The sequence below is a fragment of the Eremothecium gossypii genome, chromosome V (assembly GCF_000091025.4).
Source record: "Eremothecium gossypii ATCC 10895 chromosome V, complete sequence".
Classification (NCBI taxonomy): Eukaryota; Fungi; Ascomycota; class Saccharomycetes; order Saccharomycetales; family Saccharomycetaceae; genus Eremothecium; species Eremothecium gossypii.
The window spans coordinates 943,453-960,397 of record NC_005786.2 but is presented as its reverse complement, the minus strand read 5'-3'; the positions used below and the strand labels follow the sequence as shown (position 1 = coordinate 960,397).

The 16,945-nt window shown below is 51.4% G+C and overlaps 11 protein-coding genes and 2 non-coding genes across 13 annotated transcripts; 8 read left to right on the top strand and 5 right to left on the bottom strand.

Moving 5' to 3' along the window:
* Nucleotides 1–347: 347 nt before the first annotated feature.
* On the top strand, nucleotides 348–791 carry UBC4 (E2 ubiquitin-conjugating protein UBC4; the record flags this gene model as incomplete). Its single annotated transcript, NM_210385.1, has 1 exon — nucleotides 348–791. The coding sequence occupies one exon, from the start codon at nucleotides 348–350 to the stop codon at nucleotides 789–791; it is 444 nt and encodes a 147-aa protein (NP_985031.1).
* Nucleotides 792–1,160: 369 nt separating this feature from the next.
* AGOS_t0118 lies at nucleotides 1,161–1,232 on the bottom strand. Its single transcript has one exon. It is a non-coding gene; the product is annotated as a tRNA-Arg (tRNA).
* Nucleotides 1,233–1,408: 176 nt separating this feature from the next.
* Nucleotides 1,409–5,215, top strand: SPT7 (SAGA histone acetyltransferase complex subunit SPT7; the record flags this gene model as incomplete). Its single annotated transcript, NM_210384.1, has 1 exon — nucleotides 1,409–5,215. One exon carries the CDS (start codon nucleotides 1,409–1,411, stop codon nucleotides 5,213–5,215), a length of 3,807 nt encoding a protein of 1,268 aa, NP_985030.1.
* Nucleotides 5,216–5,498: 283 nt separating this feature from the next.
* YOS9 (Yos9p) lies at nucleotides 5,499–6,764 on the bottom strand (the record flags this gene model as incomplete). The annotated part of the gene is made up of 1 exon (NM_210383.1): nucleotides 5,499–6,764. One exon carries the CDS (start codon nucleotides 6,762–6,764, stop codon nucleotides 5,499–5,501), a length of 1,266 nt encoding a protein of 421 aa, NP_985029.1.
* Nucleotides 6,765–6,909: 145 nt separating this feature from the next.
* On the top strand, nucleotides 6,910–7,541 carry EMC10 (Emc10p; the record flags this gene model as incomplete). The annotated part of the gene is made up of 2 exons (NM_210382.1): nucleotides 6,910–7,155; nucleotides 7,206–7,541. 2 exons carry the CDS (start codon nucleotides 6,910–6,912, stop codon nucleotides 7,539–7,541), a joined length of 582 nt encoding a protein of 193 aa, NP_985028.1.
* A 207-nt stretch (nucleotides 7,542–7,748) lies between these two features.
* Nucleotides 7,749–10,037, top strand: SEC18 (AAA family ATPase SEC18; the record flags this gene model as incomplete). Its single annotated transcript, NM_210381.1, has 1 exon — nucleotides 7,749–10,037. The coding sequence occupies one exon, from the start codon at nucleotides 7,749–7,751 to the stop codon at nucleotides 10,035–10,037; it is 2,289 nt and encodes a 762-aa protein (NP_985027.1).
* A 309-nt stretch (nucleotides 10,038–10,346) lies between these two features.
* On the top strand, nucleotides 10,347–10,435 carry AGOS_t0117. Its single transcript is given in 2 exon segments — nucleotides 10,347–10,383; nucleotides 10,400–10,435. It is a non-coding gene; the product is annotated as a tRNA-Phe (tRNA).
* A 138-nt stretch (nucleotides 10,436–10,573) lies between these two features.
* EGD2 (Egd2p) lies at nucleotides 10,574–11,080 on the top strand (the record flags this gene model as incomplete). The annotated part of the gene is made up of 1 exon (NM_210380.1): nucleotides 10,574–11,080. The coding sequence occupies one exon, from the start codon at nucleotides 10,574–10,576 to the stop codon at nucleotides 11,078–11,080; it is 507 nt and encodes a 168-aa protein (NP_985026.1).
* Nucleotides 11,081–11,123: 43 nt separating this feature from the next.
* LNP1 (Lnp1p) lies at nucleotides 11,124–11,942 on the bottom strand (the record flags this gene model as incomplete). Its single annotated transcript, NM_210379.1, has 1 exon — nucleotides 11,124–11,942. The coding sequence occupies one exon, from the start codon at nucleotides 11,940–11,942 to the stop codon at nucleotides 11,124–11,126; it is 819 nt and encodes a 272-aa protein (NP_985025.1).
* Nucleotides 11,943–12,096: 154 nt separating this feature from the next.
* On the top strand, nucleotides 12,097–12,498 carry CTF8 (Ctf8p; the record flags this gene model as incomplete). Its single annotated transcript, NM_210378.1, has 1 exon — nucleotides 12,097–12,498. The coding sequence occupies one exon, from the start codon at nucleotides 12,097–12,099 to the stop codon at nucleotides 12,496–12,498; it is 402 nt and encodes a 133-aa protein (NP_985024.1).
* A 33-nt stretch (nucleotides 12,499–12,531) lies between these two features.
* On the bottom strand, nucleotides 12,532–14,190 carry MNS1 (mannosyl-oligosaccharide 1,2-alpha-mannosidase; the record flags this gene model as incomplete). Its single annotated transcript, NM_210377.1, has 1 exon — nucleotides 12,532–14,190. The coding sequence occupies one exon, from the start codon at nucleotides 14,188–14,190 to the stop codon at nucleotides 12,532–12,534; it is 1,659 nt and encodes a 552-aa protein (NP_985023.1).
* A 216-nt stretch (nucleotides 14,191–14,406) lies between these two features.
* AGOS_AER164C (AER164Cp) lies at nucleotides 14,407–16,344 on the top strand (the record flags this gene model as incomplete). Its single annotated transcript, NM_210376.2, has 1 exon — nucleotides 14,407–16,344. The coding sequence occupies one exon, from the start codon at nucleotides 14,407–14,409 to the stop codon at nucleotides 16,342–16,344; it is 1,938 nt and encodes a 645-aa protein (NP_985022.2).
* A 130-nt stretch (nucleotides 16,345–16,474) lies between these two features.
* Nucleotides 16,475–16,657, bottom strand: ATP18 (F1F0 ATP synthase subunit i; the record flags this gene model as incomplete). The annotated part of the gene is made up of 1 exon (NM_210375.2): nucleotides 16,475–16,657. One exon carries the CDS (start codon nucleotides 16,655–16,657, stop codon nucleotides 16,475–16,477), a length of 183 nt encoding a protein of 60 aa, NP_985021.2.
* Between the last annotated feature and the right edge of the window lie 288 nt (nucleotides 16,658–16,945).

Below are 16,945 nucleotides of genomic sequence, written 5' to 3'. Positions count from 1 at the left end.
GCAGGCTTACCGGTGAAAATTTTCGATAATTGCTTTTTGTGTCTCATGTAGAGTAGCTCCATTACCCGGCCACTCGAGCTTACCCGCACATGGACCTTCCATCTAGTTCGAGAAAAGCAATTCGGAAAACAAACAGAAAAAGATTAGGCAGCGGTGTAGCCTTCTTACGCTTTTGCCACCTACAATTTGTTTGAGCACGTCTTTGAAGAGACAGCTTTAGTTCGATAAACACTACACCAGTGTTTGTGAGCATCGTTTGCACACAAACCGACACGCAGGATAGCGTATTTCAGGCATCCTTACTGCATCCCACTTTCTTCTAGTCGCGCCAAGCCAGTTCCCGCACCATGTCATTGAAGCGTATCACCAAGGAGCTCAACGATTTGGGCAGAGACCCACCAACGTCGTGCTCTGCAGGGCCAGTGGGCGATGACTTGTACCACTGGCAGGCGTCGATCATGGGTCCGCCAGACTCGCCGTACGCGGGAGGGGTGTTCTTTCTCTCGATCCACTTTCCCACGGACTACCCGTTCAAGCCCCCTAAGATTTCGTTCACGACCAAAATATATCACCCTAACATCAACGCCAATGGCAACATCTGCCTAGACATCTTGAAGGACCAATGGTCGCCAGCTTTGACGATCTCCAAGGTATTGCTATCCATCTGCTCTTTGTTGACGGACGCCAACCCGGACGACCCGTTGGTTCCGGAAATTGCTCACATCTACAAGACGGATAGGGCCAAGTACGAGGCTACCGCCAAGGAATGGACCAAGAAGTATGCTGTTTGAAAGGGCACGCGGCCAAGTTCGACCAAAATAAAAAACATCAGAAACAGGAGAAGACGTATCAGGTTATATATACTAGTCTAATGGATCATCCGGGCTGTAATATACCTTTTTTGTAGCATGTCTTTTTGTTTCATTTAATTCCTTTGTGTATTCGAGTGTCATATCTATCATAGAATGTAATTAAGTGGACTCTGAGCCAAAGTTTCGTGCAAGATACATCTATCTGGCGCGCCACCTGCTGACAGCACTTTGCTATTGCAACGCTGTGGATTATATCTGGGGCCGGAATTGAATGTGCATGCAAGCGTACAAAAAGAAGTAGGTTGAAGATCATATGATCTGAGATGTTCTATTCCAGAACAAAAAAAGCACTCACGGTGGGGGTCGAACCCACAATCTTCTGATTAGAAGTCAGACGCGTTGCCATTACGCCACGCGAGCTATTGATGTCTAAAAAGAGGAAAAAAAAGGTACTCTACACGATATCGATCACGTGGGGACAGCCCACAAGTGCTTCTTGAGGCTGCGAAATAGTTGAACAGACGCTGTTTACGATGGGACACTACGCAGGAGCAGAGCAACGAGAAAGGAGCTGCCTGTTTTGACAGTAAAGGAAGATGCACGAGGTGCCGATTGTAAACTATCAAAGGTCTAGCACTTGGCGCCTGTTAAAGCTCGCAGAGTCACTTCATAGTCGCGATATATTTGGCCAGTATCTCTCACCGCCACAACTGATAGTATTAAATCACATTTTGGACATACCAGATGCAGCATCGAAGCGTATGGTTTGGGAACAGCTCATAAGAGGTAATGTTGTGCTCAATGTTGAAAAGACGGAGGAGCATGGCTCTCCAGAGAATGCTGCGGCAGAAGGCGATGAAGGCGATGTCGCGCCAGCCATAGCGCCATCTCCAGCGACGGAAGCTACGGTAAACGGATCGAGTAGCGACGAAGGTGCGGATTACAGCACGGAAAGCAATGTGACAGATTTTTCAGAGCTAGATCTTGAGGAATTGAAGCAGAACACAGATGGTGCCGAGTTCATCGGCAACCTCTCCTTGAAGATTCGCTATGTTCTATGGCAGTTTGCGATCGATGCTTTGTATCCGACCGACCATGATCATGATCCACTGGAGTATGTTATTCTGGGGGAGGGCGAGGACAAGGAGGATGACAATGCGCACCCTTTGGCCAATTCCGCTGGTGCCGTGGCTGGCGATTTGAATGTGCGCGAAGAGGACGATGATTATGACTTCGACGAAGACGATAACAGTGAGCCCGCCGCATCCAGTGTTACTAGAGATACCTCAGAACGTAATACAAACATTGAACTACAGACTGACAGTCAGGGGAAGCTAGTGGTTCACCTACAAATTTCTAAGGACACGCTTCCGAAGCTGCGAGTAAATAAGACTCAGGATATCGTTGAAAACTTCAACAAAATCTACCATAACTTTGAAAACGATAAGGAAACACTTCTGAAGAGATTGAAGTTGGAGGAGAATGACAAGCTATTAGAATACGACAAGAAAAGAAAGTATAGCGATAAGGCTAACGAGGAGGCTGGCATCGATTCAATAATTGAAGACAGTGAGCCAGATGTTAAGAAGTCTCGTAACTCCATTTCCAGTCTTCCAGTAAATCTCGGCGTAACTAATTTGTCTTTGAAACATCTTCTGGCCAAAATACAGGAGAATAAGTCGAAGCTCACAATATCCGATTATGAGTTAAAACATTTGATCATGGATGTGAGGAAGAATAGATCCAAATGGGCTTCTGATGACAAAATCGGGCAAGAAGAACTTTATGATGCATGTGAGAAGGTTGTTCTAGAACTTAGAAATTATACAGAACACTCTACTGCCTTCCTAAACAAAGTATCCAAAAGAGATGCACCGAACTACTATCAGATCATCAAGAAGCCAATGGACCTAAATACAGTACTGAAAAAGCTAAAAACATTTCAGTATCGATCTAAGCAACAGTTTACTGATGACATTATGCTGATATGGAAGAATTGTTTAACTTATAATTCCGACCCCAAGCATTTCCTTAGAGCCCATGCGATTGCTATGCAAAAAAAGTCACAGCAATTAATACCGTTTATCCCTGATATTGTGGTTAGAGATAGGTATGAGGTGGAGAAAGAACTGGAAAAAGAGGGTAGATATGAGGAGGAGGATGATGAAGAGGTGGTAGGGACAGGCCGTAAGGGCGGCATCGTGAGGAGAGGCATACAGACGATACAGGAAGATGAAGACGATGAGGACTACATTCCTGCAGATAAACGGGGTAAGAGTGCGCCTGCAGGTAAACGCTCGAAATCTTCGGAAAGTCATGCTGGCAAAGGACCTCTTGAAGATCGTGACGGTAGTAATGCAATTAGCTCAAAACAAATCCATACTGTGCCCGGTTCGCAAGCTACTGATGAGAAAACGGGATTGGCAGATGGACAGAAACGTATCCAGGAAGATCATAGCCAGCAAAAGGAGCCCAAGCCGAAAGTTGAACCCAATTATGGAATAGACAATGAACTGACAGGCGAAGATCATATAGACGAGGAAGAAGAGGAAGAAGAGGAAGAGGAAGAAGGAGAAGTATCACAGAATCTATACACTGAAAAAGATGACGGGGATGATGACTTTGAGCTATCTACATGGAAAAACTTAACGGCGAAGGTGAGAGCGGAAATATGCATCAGAAGATCCGATTTATTTAAACACGGAAGGCTTAATGGTGACGCAACTGCGATGTTGAGGAACCCGTCTAAAATGAAAGAATTTCAGCATGCGTTGAGGGAATATAAGGAACAACAGAGGGCTGAGCAGGAAAGAAAACAAGCAGAGCAAGAATCTATGATGAAGAATGGGTTTGGTGCAGTTATAAAACAGGAGAACCATCAGGATTCGTTGGAATCACACGAGTCGCAGCAAGCGATTGGGAATAACTTGGAGAAAGATGCTGAAGAAGTTGATTTTGACAACTCTCTTTTCTTAACTGAATATAATGTGATAAACACTTATCCTGATATTATTCATAAGGGTGTTAGTAGCGAAATGCTTGATAAAGAAGAGGAAGCAATGGTTAAGAAAATCCTCGACCATTCGGACCGAAAGAAGAGTATATTTCTCCAAAACAAAGATGTTGGTCTCACACCTAAGATGAACAGGAATATACAACTCATATATGAGATAAGAGGAATTTGCCATAAAATATCTTTAATAAGAATGCTCCAAAACCAGTCTCAATCCAAATCAACACCTTTTCCGCAGCGACTAAAGATGGCAGCAATTAATGATGATCTTGATTTGGACCCTGTTTCGCAGTTGGAGACACGCAACTTTAGAAACGACAAACAACTCGCCTGGAGGATTATGCATAAGAATGTGTCGAAGATTGCGATGTCACACGGATTTGAAAGCACCGAACCCACTGCAATCAACGCGTTGACTGAGATCGCAGGCGATTACATATCCAACTTGATCAAATCAGTTAAGATCCATTATGAAACAAATTCCCTTAACAAAAGAAAGGCCGATCAGATTTTGTGTATGTCGCTATTAGAAAATGGGATTAACAGGCCAGATGATTTGTATACATATATCGAGACTGAGTTTACTAAGAAGACCCGGAAGCTAAGCGACATTAAACACAAGTTGAATAACTTTCTCAAGGATTTGCTCAGACCTACTCTGCAGGATCTATCTGAACGTAATTTTGAGGATGAAAGCCAAAGTTTCCTAACCGGTGATTTCTCGACGGAACTTACAGGTGATGATTTTTTCGGGTTCAAGGAATTAGGTCTAGAGAAGGAGTTTGGTGTCTTAAGCAATGCCGTTCCTCTTCAGCTCTTGACGTTTCAATTCAGAAGTAAGGGCGCCCAAACGAAGGAGAAGGATAAGAAAATACAAGCTGAGGAATTTGATAGTGTGGTTTATCATAAAATAACAAAGGAATCGCTTGACTCACGCTCCTACTTAGGTCTTGTTACTCCTCTTCTCACGAAGGCATATGATCGCTGTAATTTATACCATCTGAAATTGGCTAAAAGCAAAAATGCAGATCAGGTACCTGAGAACTACGATAGTCCTACCTTTCCTATACTAGAGGACGATGAACTACCGAAGAGTAAAGGGGCTACCAGAGCCAGATTACCCCCAACTGGGAAGATTAATGCAAATTACAAGAAAAAGCCAATTACGGAGGCATACCTGTTGCCTGATGAGCTTGTACAACCAGCAGATCAGAAAGGGACTGGCAGCGCAAAGCCCCCCAATACTTCGACTTCCCAAGATACCGACCCGGCAGTAGATGGGCTTTTTGGCTCTCCCGCTGCAGATTTGAACGATTACGAAAATGGTTTTGGATTTAATACCACCTCACCCAACGGATCATTTTCCTTGAGTCTACCACGAGTCAACTAGTCACTCCCAGGCATTCGCGACAACTTCGCTCGAAGTCACGAACCCTTAATGAAAAAGCGTCAATTACTATGACAACTAATGTATATATGTACTGCCATCATGTTAACTCAGTGTATTATTCAGTGCAAATCAATTTATATTCGACATATAATATTCTACCTGCTTCCCTAGTACGAAGTTTAATCGTTCTTATAATGGATAAATATAATGGCTCATTTTTATAATGAGGAAGAGGGCACTGTTCCACGAGTTCCTGATATGCGAGGTTAAAATCGTATCACTGCTATTCTATAGCATCATATTCTGGTGTAATAAATTCTTGCAAATGCACTCGCATAATAGCTGGATCATCCGATTGGCTAGTTAATTCTGCCTCTTCTTCATCTAGTTGTTCTGGCGCCTGCTGTTCATAGTCCTCGGAATTCCCTTGTTCCATGTCCTCTAAAACCTCGGGAACTACATGATCTATTATTACTTCCCCATGAGAAATCTGGAATCTGGTTACAGTTATCAGTCCGCCGTCGAAGCCAATAACTTTCGCATAAACTGTGAAATTCCCTTCCTCTGAAAATGGCAGGCCATCGGGACCGTTCAATAGCCCCATTTCAAGAAGCTGCATGTATGCCATAGTTGAGTGCTTAATAAAGGCACTGTCCATCGTCCCATCGTCTTCTTCATTACCAGGGATTGGCTGCTGATGATACATCAACATGGCTGTTGTTTCTTTGTGAGTCAAGTTCGCGTGTGGGGCCAAGTGGTAGAAGCCATGGCCGAGAAACGTAGGTTTGTAGGCTTCTACTAGCGTTGCGATGTTGAACTCTGGCGTCGCGGGCGCTGTGCAGTAGATAGTGTTAGCTGGTGTTTGCCTAGTGTACGGTCCAAACTCTGGAAGCTCACATAAGCTGGGAATAGACACTAGCATCGTATACCGACAGGTTTCGTATTCCTTAAGGTCCAATATGATCTCGAGAGGAGTATCATACTTACACCGGTACTGGACTTCAACGGTTCGGTCTTCCTCAAGTAGCGAGCACAGATCACCATCGCCGAACCTTTCGCTGATATAGTATGAGTCCTCGTCCCTTTCCAGACTGTGCTGCACAGTCTGTGGATCGGCCTTCACCATACTACCCAGCAACACTTGATGCTGGTCCTTATGTTGGATCACCGTTTTGTTCAATTCGCTATTGATAAACTTGTACCCCCAGTAGCTGATTGGAAGATACTCCAACTTCTTTCCAACGGTCGCCTCCTCCACAAGCTTTATACCGCGTTCCAGCAGGTCGTCCGGCACAGGCGCCATGTTCTGCTCGGTCTCAGGTACGTAACACCTCGAGCCATCCACAAACTGTTCCACGTGCCACTTGTGCCCTGCTGAAGCACTGCTGCGGAGTAATTCTTCGAATTCATCGTCCCCAATCTCTCTCGTGAGGTATTGCGGCAGGTTGGTGCGTGTGCTATGCAGGCGTACGGTCAGCGCAGACCCTAATGCAAGGAAGCACATTGCATAGCCGAGCATAGTTCGAACTCCGGTTGACCATCGCCACATGGTTAACATCAGGTCAACTTTGCTAGACGTAGCTTCCACTTCCCCCTCTCTGTATCAATGATGAGGAATTTCAAAAGATCAGCGGTCACTTTTCGCTCTGCAACGTCGGCGTTCGCACAAGAACTTTACCTCCTGAACCACCGAAATGATTCCTAGAGCGTCAGCATGGCTACTACTGCTATTCAGCAGGGCACTGGCGGTGCTGTTTGAACAGCAGCTTCTTCTATACGCGGAAGACCTGGCATTGCGCGATCGCCGGCCACTGGCTGCACTGTGGCATACAGAGGGTGAATTTGAGGTGAGCGACATGAACGACGCGCTACCGCCAGGGGAATACTGCGTGGGAGCAGCGCTCCCCGGCAAAAACTATTCGTGCTTTTCCTACATTGACGTATGTATCTGGGTGGTTATGCACATCCCACACATACTAACATCTCGCAGCTCGCGTCACCTTGGCACTACGATCTGGTAGTGGATACTGATGCGCGCGGAAATATCATCAAGCTGTCATTGCGGCCGAACCCGGCGACCGAGGGGCTGCGCCCGGTGGTGCGGCAGGCCACGCCAGGACCGCACGCAGCGATCACGAAGCTGCGCAAGCGCACGAAGACATACGAGGACCGCAAGGCCGGCGCTAAGTCGGCCACAGCGGCGTTTGAGGAGGACATTGAGCCGGACAACCGCTCTTTTCTGATGAAGAACTGGAAGCTGGTGTTGATTGGCATCGTGGTCTATGTCCTAATGGGCTCCGCAGCGAAAAAGGAGGGTGCTGAGTAGCCACCTGGCCAATTGGCACAGACAGCAAGCGCTGAGGGGGCTCGGGTGGTCCCAAATTGTTGCAGCGTCCCTGGTGGCCATCGTGAAGGATCAGCTTCGTGATCACGTGGTTAGCGTGTGGTCTGTCGTTGGCACCTCCTGTCTTGCTTACCAGTATCTACTCGTCTAGTCACAACTAGTAAATAGCGCAAACAGCAAAAGGCTACAATGGATAAGTTAGGCCTTTCAGGTAGATTACCGTCATTCGGTAGAGCTAGTCACTCGCCACCAGACAAGAAATACGTCGACATGCCCCCGCGGAATATGAAAATCGCCAACTGTCCAAACAATGCGTTGGCGTTGGCCAATGTTGCTGCTGTGTCACCATCAGACTTTCCCGACAACATCTACATTGCTGTGGATGAGTTCTTTGTCTTCACGACGCAGCATTCGAGCAGCGTGGAGCCGGGTACCATTGGCTTCAATGGCAATCAGCGGACGTGGGGAGGCTGGTCACTGAATCAAGAAGTGCGGGTGCGGCCGTTTGACCTTTTCCGGCAGAGCGGGAAGCAGGCATATTTGGGCGCGCTGGACCTGGAGATATCGTTCCGGAACCGGTCCAAGGCAGTGGACACCCAGTTTGACCAGGATGAGCTCGCGAAGCACTTTTTGAAAACGTTCGACTCGCAGGTGTTTTCAGCCACACAATATCTTGTCTTTGAGTTTAAGGGGCACATATTTGACTTGCGCGTGCGCAGTCTACAGACTATCGATTTGGGAGATGTTGAGGTGATTAGCCCCGTGGCAAATGGCATAGAGGCAAAGGGGATTCTCGTGAAGCAGACTCAGGTGAATTATTACAAAGGGCGGGATGGACTAGTGAACTTGAAGTCTTCGAATTCACTTCGCCCTCGGTCCGACGCAGTCATCCGGCCCGACTTCAAGTTTGAAGACCTGGGCGTCGGCGGTCTCGATCGTGAGTTTACCAAGATTTTCAGACGTGCGTTTGCGAGCAGAATCTTCCCACCTGCCGTTATTGAAAAGCTCGGTATCTCCCATGTCAAGGGTCTTCTGCTCTATGGGCCTCCAGGTACCGGTAAGACTTTAATTGCACGGAAAATTGGGACTATGCTAAACGCGCGCGAACCGAAGATTGTCAATGGGCCGGAAATATTGAGCAAGTATGTTGGTTCCTCTGAGGAAAACATCCGTAACCTGTTCAAAGATGCGGAGGCAGAGTATAAGTCCAAGGGAGAGGAATCATCTTTACATATCATTATCTTTGACGAATTGGACTCTGTGTTCAAGCAAAGAGGATCCCGCGGAGACGGGACTGGGGTAGGCGACAACGTGGTTAACCAGCTGCTCGCGAAGATGGACGGTGTAGACCAGCTGAACAACATTTTGGTGATTGGTATGACAAACCGTAGAGACTTGATTGACAACGCATTGCTACGCCCGGGCAGGTTTGAAGTTCAGGTTGAAATTCAACTTCCAGACGAGCCTGGACGGCTACAGATTTTTGAAATACAGACCAAGAAAATGCGTGAGAACGGTATGCTTGCAACGGATGTTGACCTCAAGGAGCTTGCAGCCCTGACGAAGAACTTCTCAGGTGCCGAGATTGAGGGTCTTGTCAAAAGTGCGAGTTCCTTTGCGATTAACAAGACCGTTAACATTGGTGAAGGCAAGACACGCATGAACGATAAAGAAATAGCACGTATGAAAGTCACACGGGAAGACTTTCTTAATGCGCTAAGTGAAGTGACTCCAGCGTTTGGGATCAGTGAAGAAGACTTGAAGACGTGCGTTGAAGGTGGGGTCATCCACTATTCTCCGCGCGTAGAGCAGATTCTGAAGCACGGCTCCAGATATGTCCGGCAGGTGAAAGACAGCGAGCGCTCCAGGCTGGTATCTTTGCTCGTTCATGGCCCCGCTGGCTCTGGTAAAACCGCGCTAGCTGCAGCCATCGCGCTGAAGTCGGGCTTTCCCTTTATCAGGATGATCTCCCCAGTGGAGATCGCCGGTATGTCCGAGGCTGCCAAGATTGCCTACATCGACAATACGTTCCGCGATGCCTACAAGTCTCCGTTGAATATTCTTGTGGTTGACTCGCTTGAGACCCTGGTTGACTGGGTCCCAATTGGTCCACGCTTTTCGAACAGCATTCTTCAGGTCCTTAAGGTATATCTCAAGCGTAAGCCGCCAAGCGGTCGGAGGCTGTTGATTATCTCTACAACTTCGACTTATTCCGTGTTGCAACAGATGGATATCCTCAGCTGTTTTGACAATGAAATTGCCGTCCCAAACATCTCTTCTATAGACGAGTTCAACAACGTTATGATTGAGACCAACTTCCTGGACGATGCAGGCAGGGTCCAGGTTATTAACCAGCTTGCCAATGTCTCGCCAAAACTCAACATAGGCATCAAACGTGCCCTAACCAACATTGAGACGGCAAGACACGATGAAGATCCTGCCAATGAGATTGTTGAACTGATGGCCCAGGCAGTTTAATCCCCCATCACGATAGAGTCATATATAAAATCATCATATATGTTACAAGAAATCTATAAGCTCCTGTTATACGAATTACAGTATTTCAAGGAGCTGCAAATATTGAGGCGACGGCAGTTAATCACATTCTCTCATTATACTAAACATCTTGTCGCAGTCTGAAAGCACTGTAATGCTATTCTCTATAATAATGTGCCCCTTTTTTTTTGGGATCTACAGAGTAGACACCTGGTCATGATAAAACCATAGTTAGCCATGTGACGTTCTTTATCCATTGCTATCGAGCTGAGATATGGAAGAAGTGTAGTTGCGGATTTAGCTCAGTTGGGAGAGCGCCAGACTGAAGTTAACTTCGGTCCGAAATCTGGAGGTCCTGTGTTCGATCCACAGAATTCGCATTTTTGCTATGCTCGCCTGGGCTGTTGAAAATTTTTAGACCTCGAGAACTGGGACATAGGTGACAAGATCTTTTGTCCACTTTCCCAACACCTTATTTCAGTTAGCTCTTCAGAGGATACCTCAACCAACATTTAATCATGTCAGAAATTCCAGAGAACTCCAAAGTTTCTATCTACAGCAAGAATGAGAAGAAGGCTAGAGAATTGATTCAGAAATTCTCTATGAAGCCAATGCCTGGCATCACAAGGGTGACATTCAGAAAGAAGAACAACCAGATCTTTGCCATTGACAACCCAGACGTTTACAAGACCCAAGGTGGTAACTACGTGGTCTTTGGTGAGCCAAAGGTCGACGATTTCACTCGTCGTTTGGCCCGTGCGCAGCAGCAAGCTGCAAGTGCGGCCAAGGACCCACAGTCTATCCAGGCAGACATGGCCGCCGCCGCCGCCGCCCCAGCTGCTCCAGCTGCCCCAGCTGCTGCCCCAGAGGAGGACGAAGCTGGACAGGTTGACGAGTCCGGCTTGGATGGCCAGGACATCGAGCTCGTTATGCAACAGGCAAACGTTTCCAGAAACAAGGCTGTGAAGGCTTTGCGGGAGCACAACTCGGATATCGTGAATGCCATTATGTCGCTGTCAAAGTGAACTAGGTAGTACATAAGCTACGTCGCCTGCGTCATGCAGCGGACTATGTAGTCGAATTTTTATCCTTCATGTCGCCAGATGGAGACCGGGACGTGGTGCCCTCCGGCTCCGCGCTGTTCGTCTGCTGCTCACCACAGTGTGGACACACATACGTCCATTCGGTGTTGCGTACGACGTAACAGCCACTGGTTTTCGCGCACTTCCGGCAGGTTACCGGCACCAAGTTATTCTCGATCGCAAAGCCACCGCCGGAAAGTACGTCTAGAACCTTGTCAAACCACCTGTCAGTTTCCTCGCGTGCCTCATTCGTGCTCTTTCCGCTACTGTCGCCACGTAGCTGTGCCAGCTCCTTCTGCAGGTTCTGCAGTTCATCGTACTTGGATTGCAGCTCTTCGTCCATCAACGTCGAAGCGTCCTGGCTCTGCAAGGGGCCGGACGAAAACCTTTGTATCAACGAGTGTGTGGAGTAGAAGTTCGTCGCCTTCTTCAGATCCTCCAGCGTGCCCTGGTGTTGCGCGCGAGCCTTATCCAGCTTTATCACGATATTGCGTCGCTGATATTCAAATACCTTGCACAACAGCCGGCTCAGGCCCAGTATAGCCAGCAAGCCGAGCAAGAAAGTAAGGCCAGTCACAGGTAGCGACCGGTAGTTGCTATACGCCATTGCGCCGAATAGAACCACAAGTGTCGTCCCATAGATCTTCAACCGGTGTTGCCACCTCATTAACACCTCATCGTTGCGCTTCAGCCGTTTGTCAAGCTCGTGTATTGTAAAAGTAACGGCAGTCAAGTCCCTAGTGTACTTGTCAATAACATGCTCTTTTGGTTTACCGCCAAGTAGCCCGCCTAGTACCCTCAACATCGTGTAGTTCTCCGTGTGATGTACGCGGAGGAGACCCCTGGCGCTAACAAGAAATGTTCTATCATGCGAGCAGGAATTTGACAAAAAGACCAACAATCGAACACAAGTTGACAGCGCGTGAACCTCGTGATCCGCCAAGTATATGATCGGCTAGATGCCATCAGTTACTATATCAGTTAATAAACTAGCTTCTGTCACGGAGGGGAGCGGCAAGCCTCTGACGGTGACGACAGAGCTCGGGAGCACCATAATAGAGATACAGGGCGATCTCCAGATTCCGTCACAGCGGCCTCAAGAGGCTGGCACAGACCCCGAGCATCGGTTCGTCGAACACGAAGGGCGCGATATTTTGCGCTTCGGCGAGGTGTCCTACGACATGGAAACCAAAAAGGCATGTATGTACGTCGGGCGGAAGCAGCGATTACTTGGAACAGTAGTGAAATTAGACCCGCCCCTCGGTATTCTGCGCTTTCGGGCCGAGACCTCGAGCGTGGAGCTGGAAGATGTGATACGATACAAGCTATTGTTCAAGGATAGGCCACTACCGATTATCTAGCTCTATAGGATGCTTCAGTATTGTACAGCAATATTACAGATCCCAGCCGGTCACCAGACCGCGTCTGGCGAGCTCTTCTGGGTCCAGCACTGGGAGGGGATGTGCTTCGGTGTTAAATACGACCTTTGAGAGGTCGAAGTCATCGACAAACGTCAGGTAAACGTACTTGAGGGTTTCTGCGAGCCAGAAACTCTCCATGTTGTCGCGCGGCGTTGTTTGCCCCTCCGCGACAACGCTATTGATGCTGGTATACGTGAGCGAGCCGTCCGGGCGGTAGTACGCAGTGTTTTTGCGGAACGCCTCGAAAATCTCCCAGTTCCACTGACGGTACTTGCTGTCGCCCGACAGGTGCCACATGTACATGATGGACTCTACGGTCTCGGGCCGCTGCAGGTTCTGGACGTCCGTCGGTTTGATGAAGAAATTGCGGGAGGGGCTCTCCCACCAGCTGTCGTGGGCCTCATCCTCGCGCACACTGAAGAACGAGATCTCGGCCGCCAGCCCGGTAGGCGTCTCGTGGTAGGTCCTGTAGCACGTATACGTCACATCCTCGGCAATTTGCCAATACAACGCGCGATCGCCGTCAAACCACGGCTGCTGCTCCGCCTTGGCCAGGGGCACGCCCTCCGTGGCGGCCATCGCGTAGAGCCCGCCGATGAAGCACACCAGATGGTCCATCTGCGGCATGAACGGGCCGCTCAGCGTTCCGTAGCGCTCGCCAATGTATAGATAGTCGTCCGGAACGCTGCGCGCGATCATGTGCTTCGCCATGCCAGTCATCGTGGTCTGGTACAGCTTCCAGTACAGCGGCTCGCGTGTCTGCAGGTACTGCTTCAGCAGGTACTCGTAGTACGAGTCCCCGCGCGCGCCGATCTTGAACGCAGGCGTGAAGAACTTCCCCGTATCCGGTAGCACGCCGACTGGCGCGATGCCGTCGTACGCCGCAGGATAGTCGTTCTCCCGGAAAAACGGCTTGTAAACCGCCTCCGCTAGCTTCCAGTACGTCGCGTTGCCTGTCACATACGCCAGCTGCTTGAACTCGAGCTGCAGCGTCGTGAACTCCGCCAGCGACGCCTCGCCAATCCCCATGCTCTTCACCGCCTCGCCCGTGCGCAGGTTCACGCTCGAGTACGGGATCCCCACCGGCGACGCCAGAAACGCAGGCACCAGCCGCGCGCCCAGCTCCTCCGCCTTCGCCGCGTACACCGCCGGCGTCCCCACCCCCAGCGTCTCCGCCAGGTGATGCGCCGACAGCAGCCCGCCCAGCATACGGATCGTGGTCTCGAACACACTCACCTCCGTGTTCATGTCGTAATCCAGCTCGTCCCGGATCCACGCCTCGCACCGCGCCACCTCCCTCCGCAGCCGCAGCCGGTGCCGCACGTCCTTCGTGTGCGCCTGCATCAGCATCATCGTGTCGAGCGCATCCACGATCATCCACCCCAGCGGCTTCTCGCCAAAGTTTTGCCCCTGCCCGGACGCCGCGTTGAACACATCGTACCCCCACGCATGCGCCACGTAGTCCTGCCAGGATTCCAGAAACACCTTCTCCACGGCGTATTGTGCCTCCGTGCCGCCAGTGTCGTCCGTCGCAGTCGTGAACCTATGTCGCTGCATGTACGAGTACGCAAAATATACCGTTGCAAGGCATGAAATCCATTTAACAATTCGCCTCATCCCAATCTTGGTCATCTTGGCGACACTGTTCTATCACACGCTTCCAGAGGTAACGTTAAGTGTAAGCCACCAGCCGTAGCATCAAAGTAAGCCTTAAAAGCAAAAGGGCGCTGGGTGTACCTGTAGCGCAGCCAAAAATAAAAAAGGCCATGGTGTATCGTAGCGGTGGACCAAGCGGAGTTGCTGTTGGGCAGGGATCTGTAGCTTGGGCGATTTGTGTGAGGTTAGGGCATGATAGCGAGGGAAATAGGCGAACCAATTCCGCCCAACACGCGACATGCCATCTCCGTGAGCCTGCCGACATGGGACGCTACCGTCGGGTACGAGGAGGGCCGGGAGGAGGTGGTGAAGCGGATGGAGACAGGATACCCGCGGTTCTATCTGCACAAGCAGATACAGCGGCTGGCGACGGTGCTGGAGGAGAAGTACGCGAAGGAGGGCGAGGCGTGCCTGATTCTGCCGTCGTATGCGGTTGCGAAGCGGTGCCGAGAGTTCATGCAGGTGCAGGCGACGGCGCGCGGGCGGGCGCCGCGGGTGCGGATCCTGCAGCTGGCGACGGCGAAGCCGCAGGGCGTGGCGGAGCGGGCGTGGCGGCGTGAGAGCCGGATTGCGGTGGTGTTCTTCCCGCGGGAGGAGTACGGGGCCGCGAAGCGGTACTGGCAGCACACGGGGGAGGTGGTGTCGAGCCGACAGGCGGAGTACGTGCTGCACGAGCTGTTTGAGCTGGAGCGGGCCCAGCGGCGGCGCGGCGTGCAGGAGGAGACGGACGAGGTGATCCGGGACGAGGAGGACTTTATCGAGCAGCGCTACGGCAGGAACCTGGACTTCTCGTACGCGGACCGGGCGAAGGAGCTGATCCGGCGGCGGATCGCGAAGCACCTGGTGGATGTGCCGGAGGAGGCGGCGTCCGCGGGGCCGGGGTCTGCGGTGGAGTTTGTGGCGGTGGACCGCGCGCGCGAGGACACGGCGGCTAGCGAGGACGCGGCGGTGCAGGCGGAGCTGATCGAGCCGGTGGGGCCGGGCGGCGCGGAGGAGGCGCGCGCGGCGGTGCGCGACGCGGGCAGCGCGGTGGACCCCGAGAAGGACGTGTTTCTGTTCCCGAGCGGCATGGCGGCCATCTTCTGCGCGCACCGCCTGCTCCTGCAGCTGGACGCGGTACGAGTGAACCGCACACGGCAGGACGACGCATCGCCGAGCGGCTACGCGTCGCCACACTCGCCCAACGGCGCGCTGGTGGGGTACGGCCCGCCATACAAGAAGACAGTCATGTTTGGCTTTCCGTATACCGACACATTGAGCATCCTGCGGGTCTTCAACCACACGCACTTTCTGGGCTCCGGCGACCACAAGGCGATGGCGCAGCTGGAGGACATACTGCACAGCGGCGAGCCGATTCTGGCGGTGTTCATCGAGACGCCGTCGAACCCGCTGCTAAAGATGGGCGACCTGCAGGCGCTGCGGCGGCTGGCGGACATATACGGGTTCTACCTCGTGGTGGACGACACCCTCGGCGGCTTCGTCAACATCGACGTGCTGCCGCACGCGGATCTTGTGTGCAGCTCGCTCACCAAGATCTTCAGCGGCGACTCGAACGTGATGGCCGGCTCACTGGTCGTCAATCCCGCTTCGCGGCTATACGACTTCGCGCAGGGCTTCTTCCACAACGGCAGCTACGAGGACCTACTCTGGTGCGAGGACGCCATCTACTTGGAGCGCAATTCCCGCGATTGCGCGAGCCGCAGTCTCCGGGTCAACAAGAACACAGAACTGCTGCTGGAAAAGGTGCTCCTGCCCCACCAGGGTAGCCTCTTCAAGAAGATCTTCTACCCGACCCTGACGTCGGAGGAGACAAAGCGCAACTACGACGCCGTGCGCTGCAAGCCGGACGGCGGCTACGGCGGCCTGTTCTCGCTGACCTTCCACGAGGAGAACCGCGCAAAGGTCTTCTTTGACACCCTGGAGCTGTGTAAGGGCCCGTCGCTCGGCACCAACTTCACCCTCGCATGCCCTTACACCGTGCTCGCCCACTACGCCGAGATGGACGTCGTCGCCGAGTACGGTCTCGAGCGCAGCCTGGTCCGCGTCTCGGTCGGCCTCGAGGACTTCGACCACCTGCGCAAGGTCTTCCAGCGCGCCATCGATAAGGCTCTCGCCACGCGCACTGCCTAGCGCGTCGTCACCTTTGTCGTGTATTGGGAATATGTACATACTATGTAGCACAGCGCATAGCGCAACGCGTTCCGCGCCGCATCCACCACCCAGTCTGCCCGAGCACCTGCAACAGTCCTTGCATCCTGATTCACTTGGCCAGCTCTACCGGCTTTTCGCCGCGCGCAAAGCGGGGGTGGCGTGGGTCGTTGATGAACTCGGCTGAGTTCGACGAGGCGTCCGCGAGCTTGGACATCGCCCAGTAAATCGCAGCTCCACTAACGAAGAACGGCCAGAATGGCTTTAGAACAGGTGTAGGGAACTTCTTGATCATAGTGCTGGTCGCCGTTTGTTTATACGTACGCTCTACCGCCTTCGCAGCACCTCACTATATGCAAATTGGGTTGTCATCTTCCGCAAAAATCGAATATCGTCAGGTACGAAGACGAACTCTGCTCATTGATTGGTTCGTTTTACATGACTGATCCGGGCACAAATTCCAGTCGCATGACTCGAGCGCTAACGACGTAGTCGAGCACTCCGGTTCGGGGCCTTAGCCCCTGGCCGTTTTGCTGCGCGCCAGGTTCTGCGGGACGCTGTGGCAGTGCTGGCGCGGAGCCGG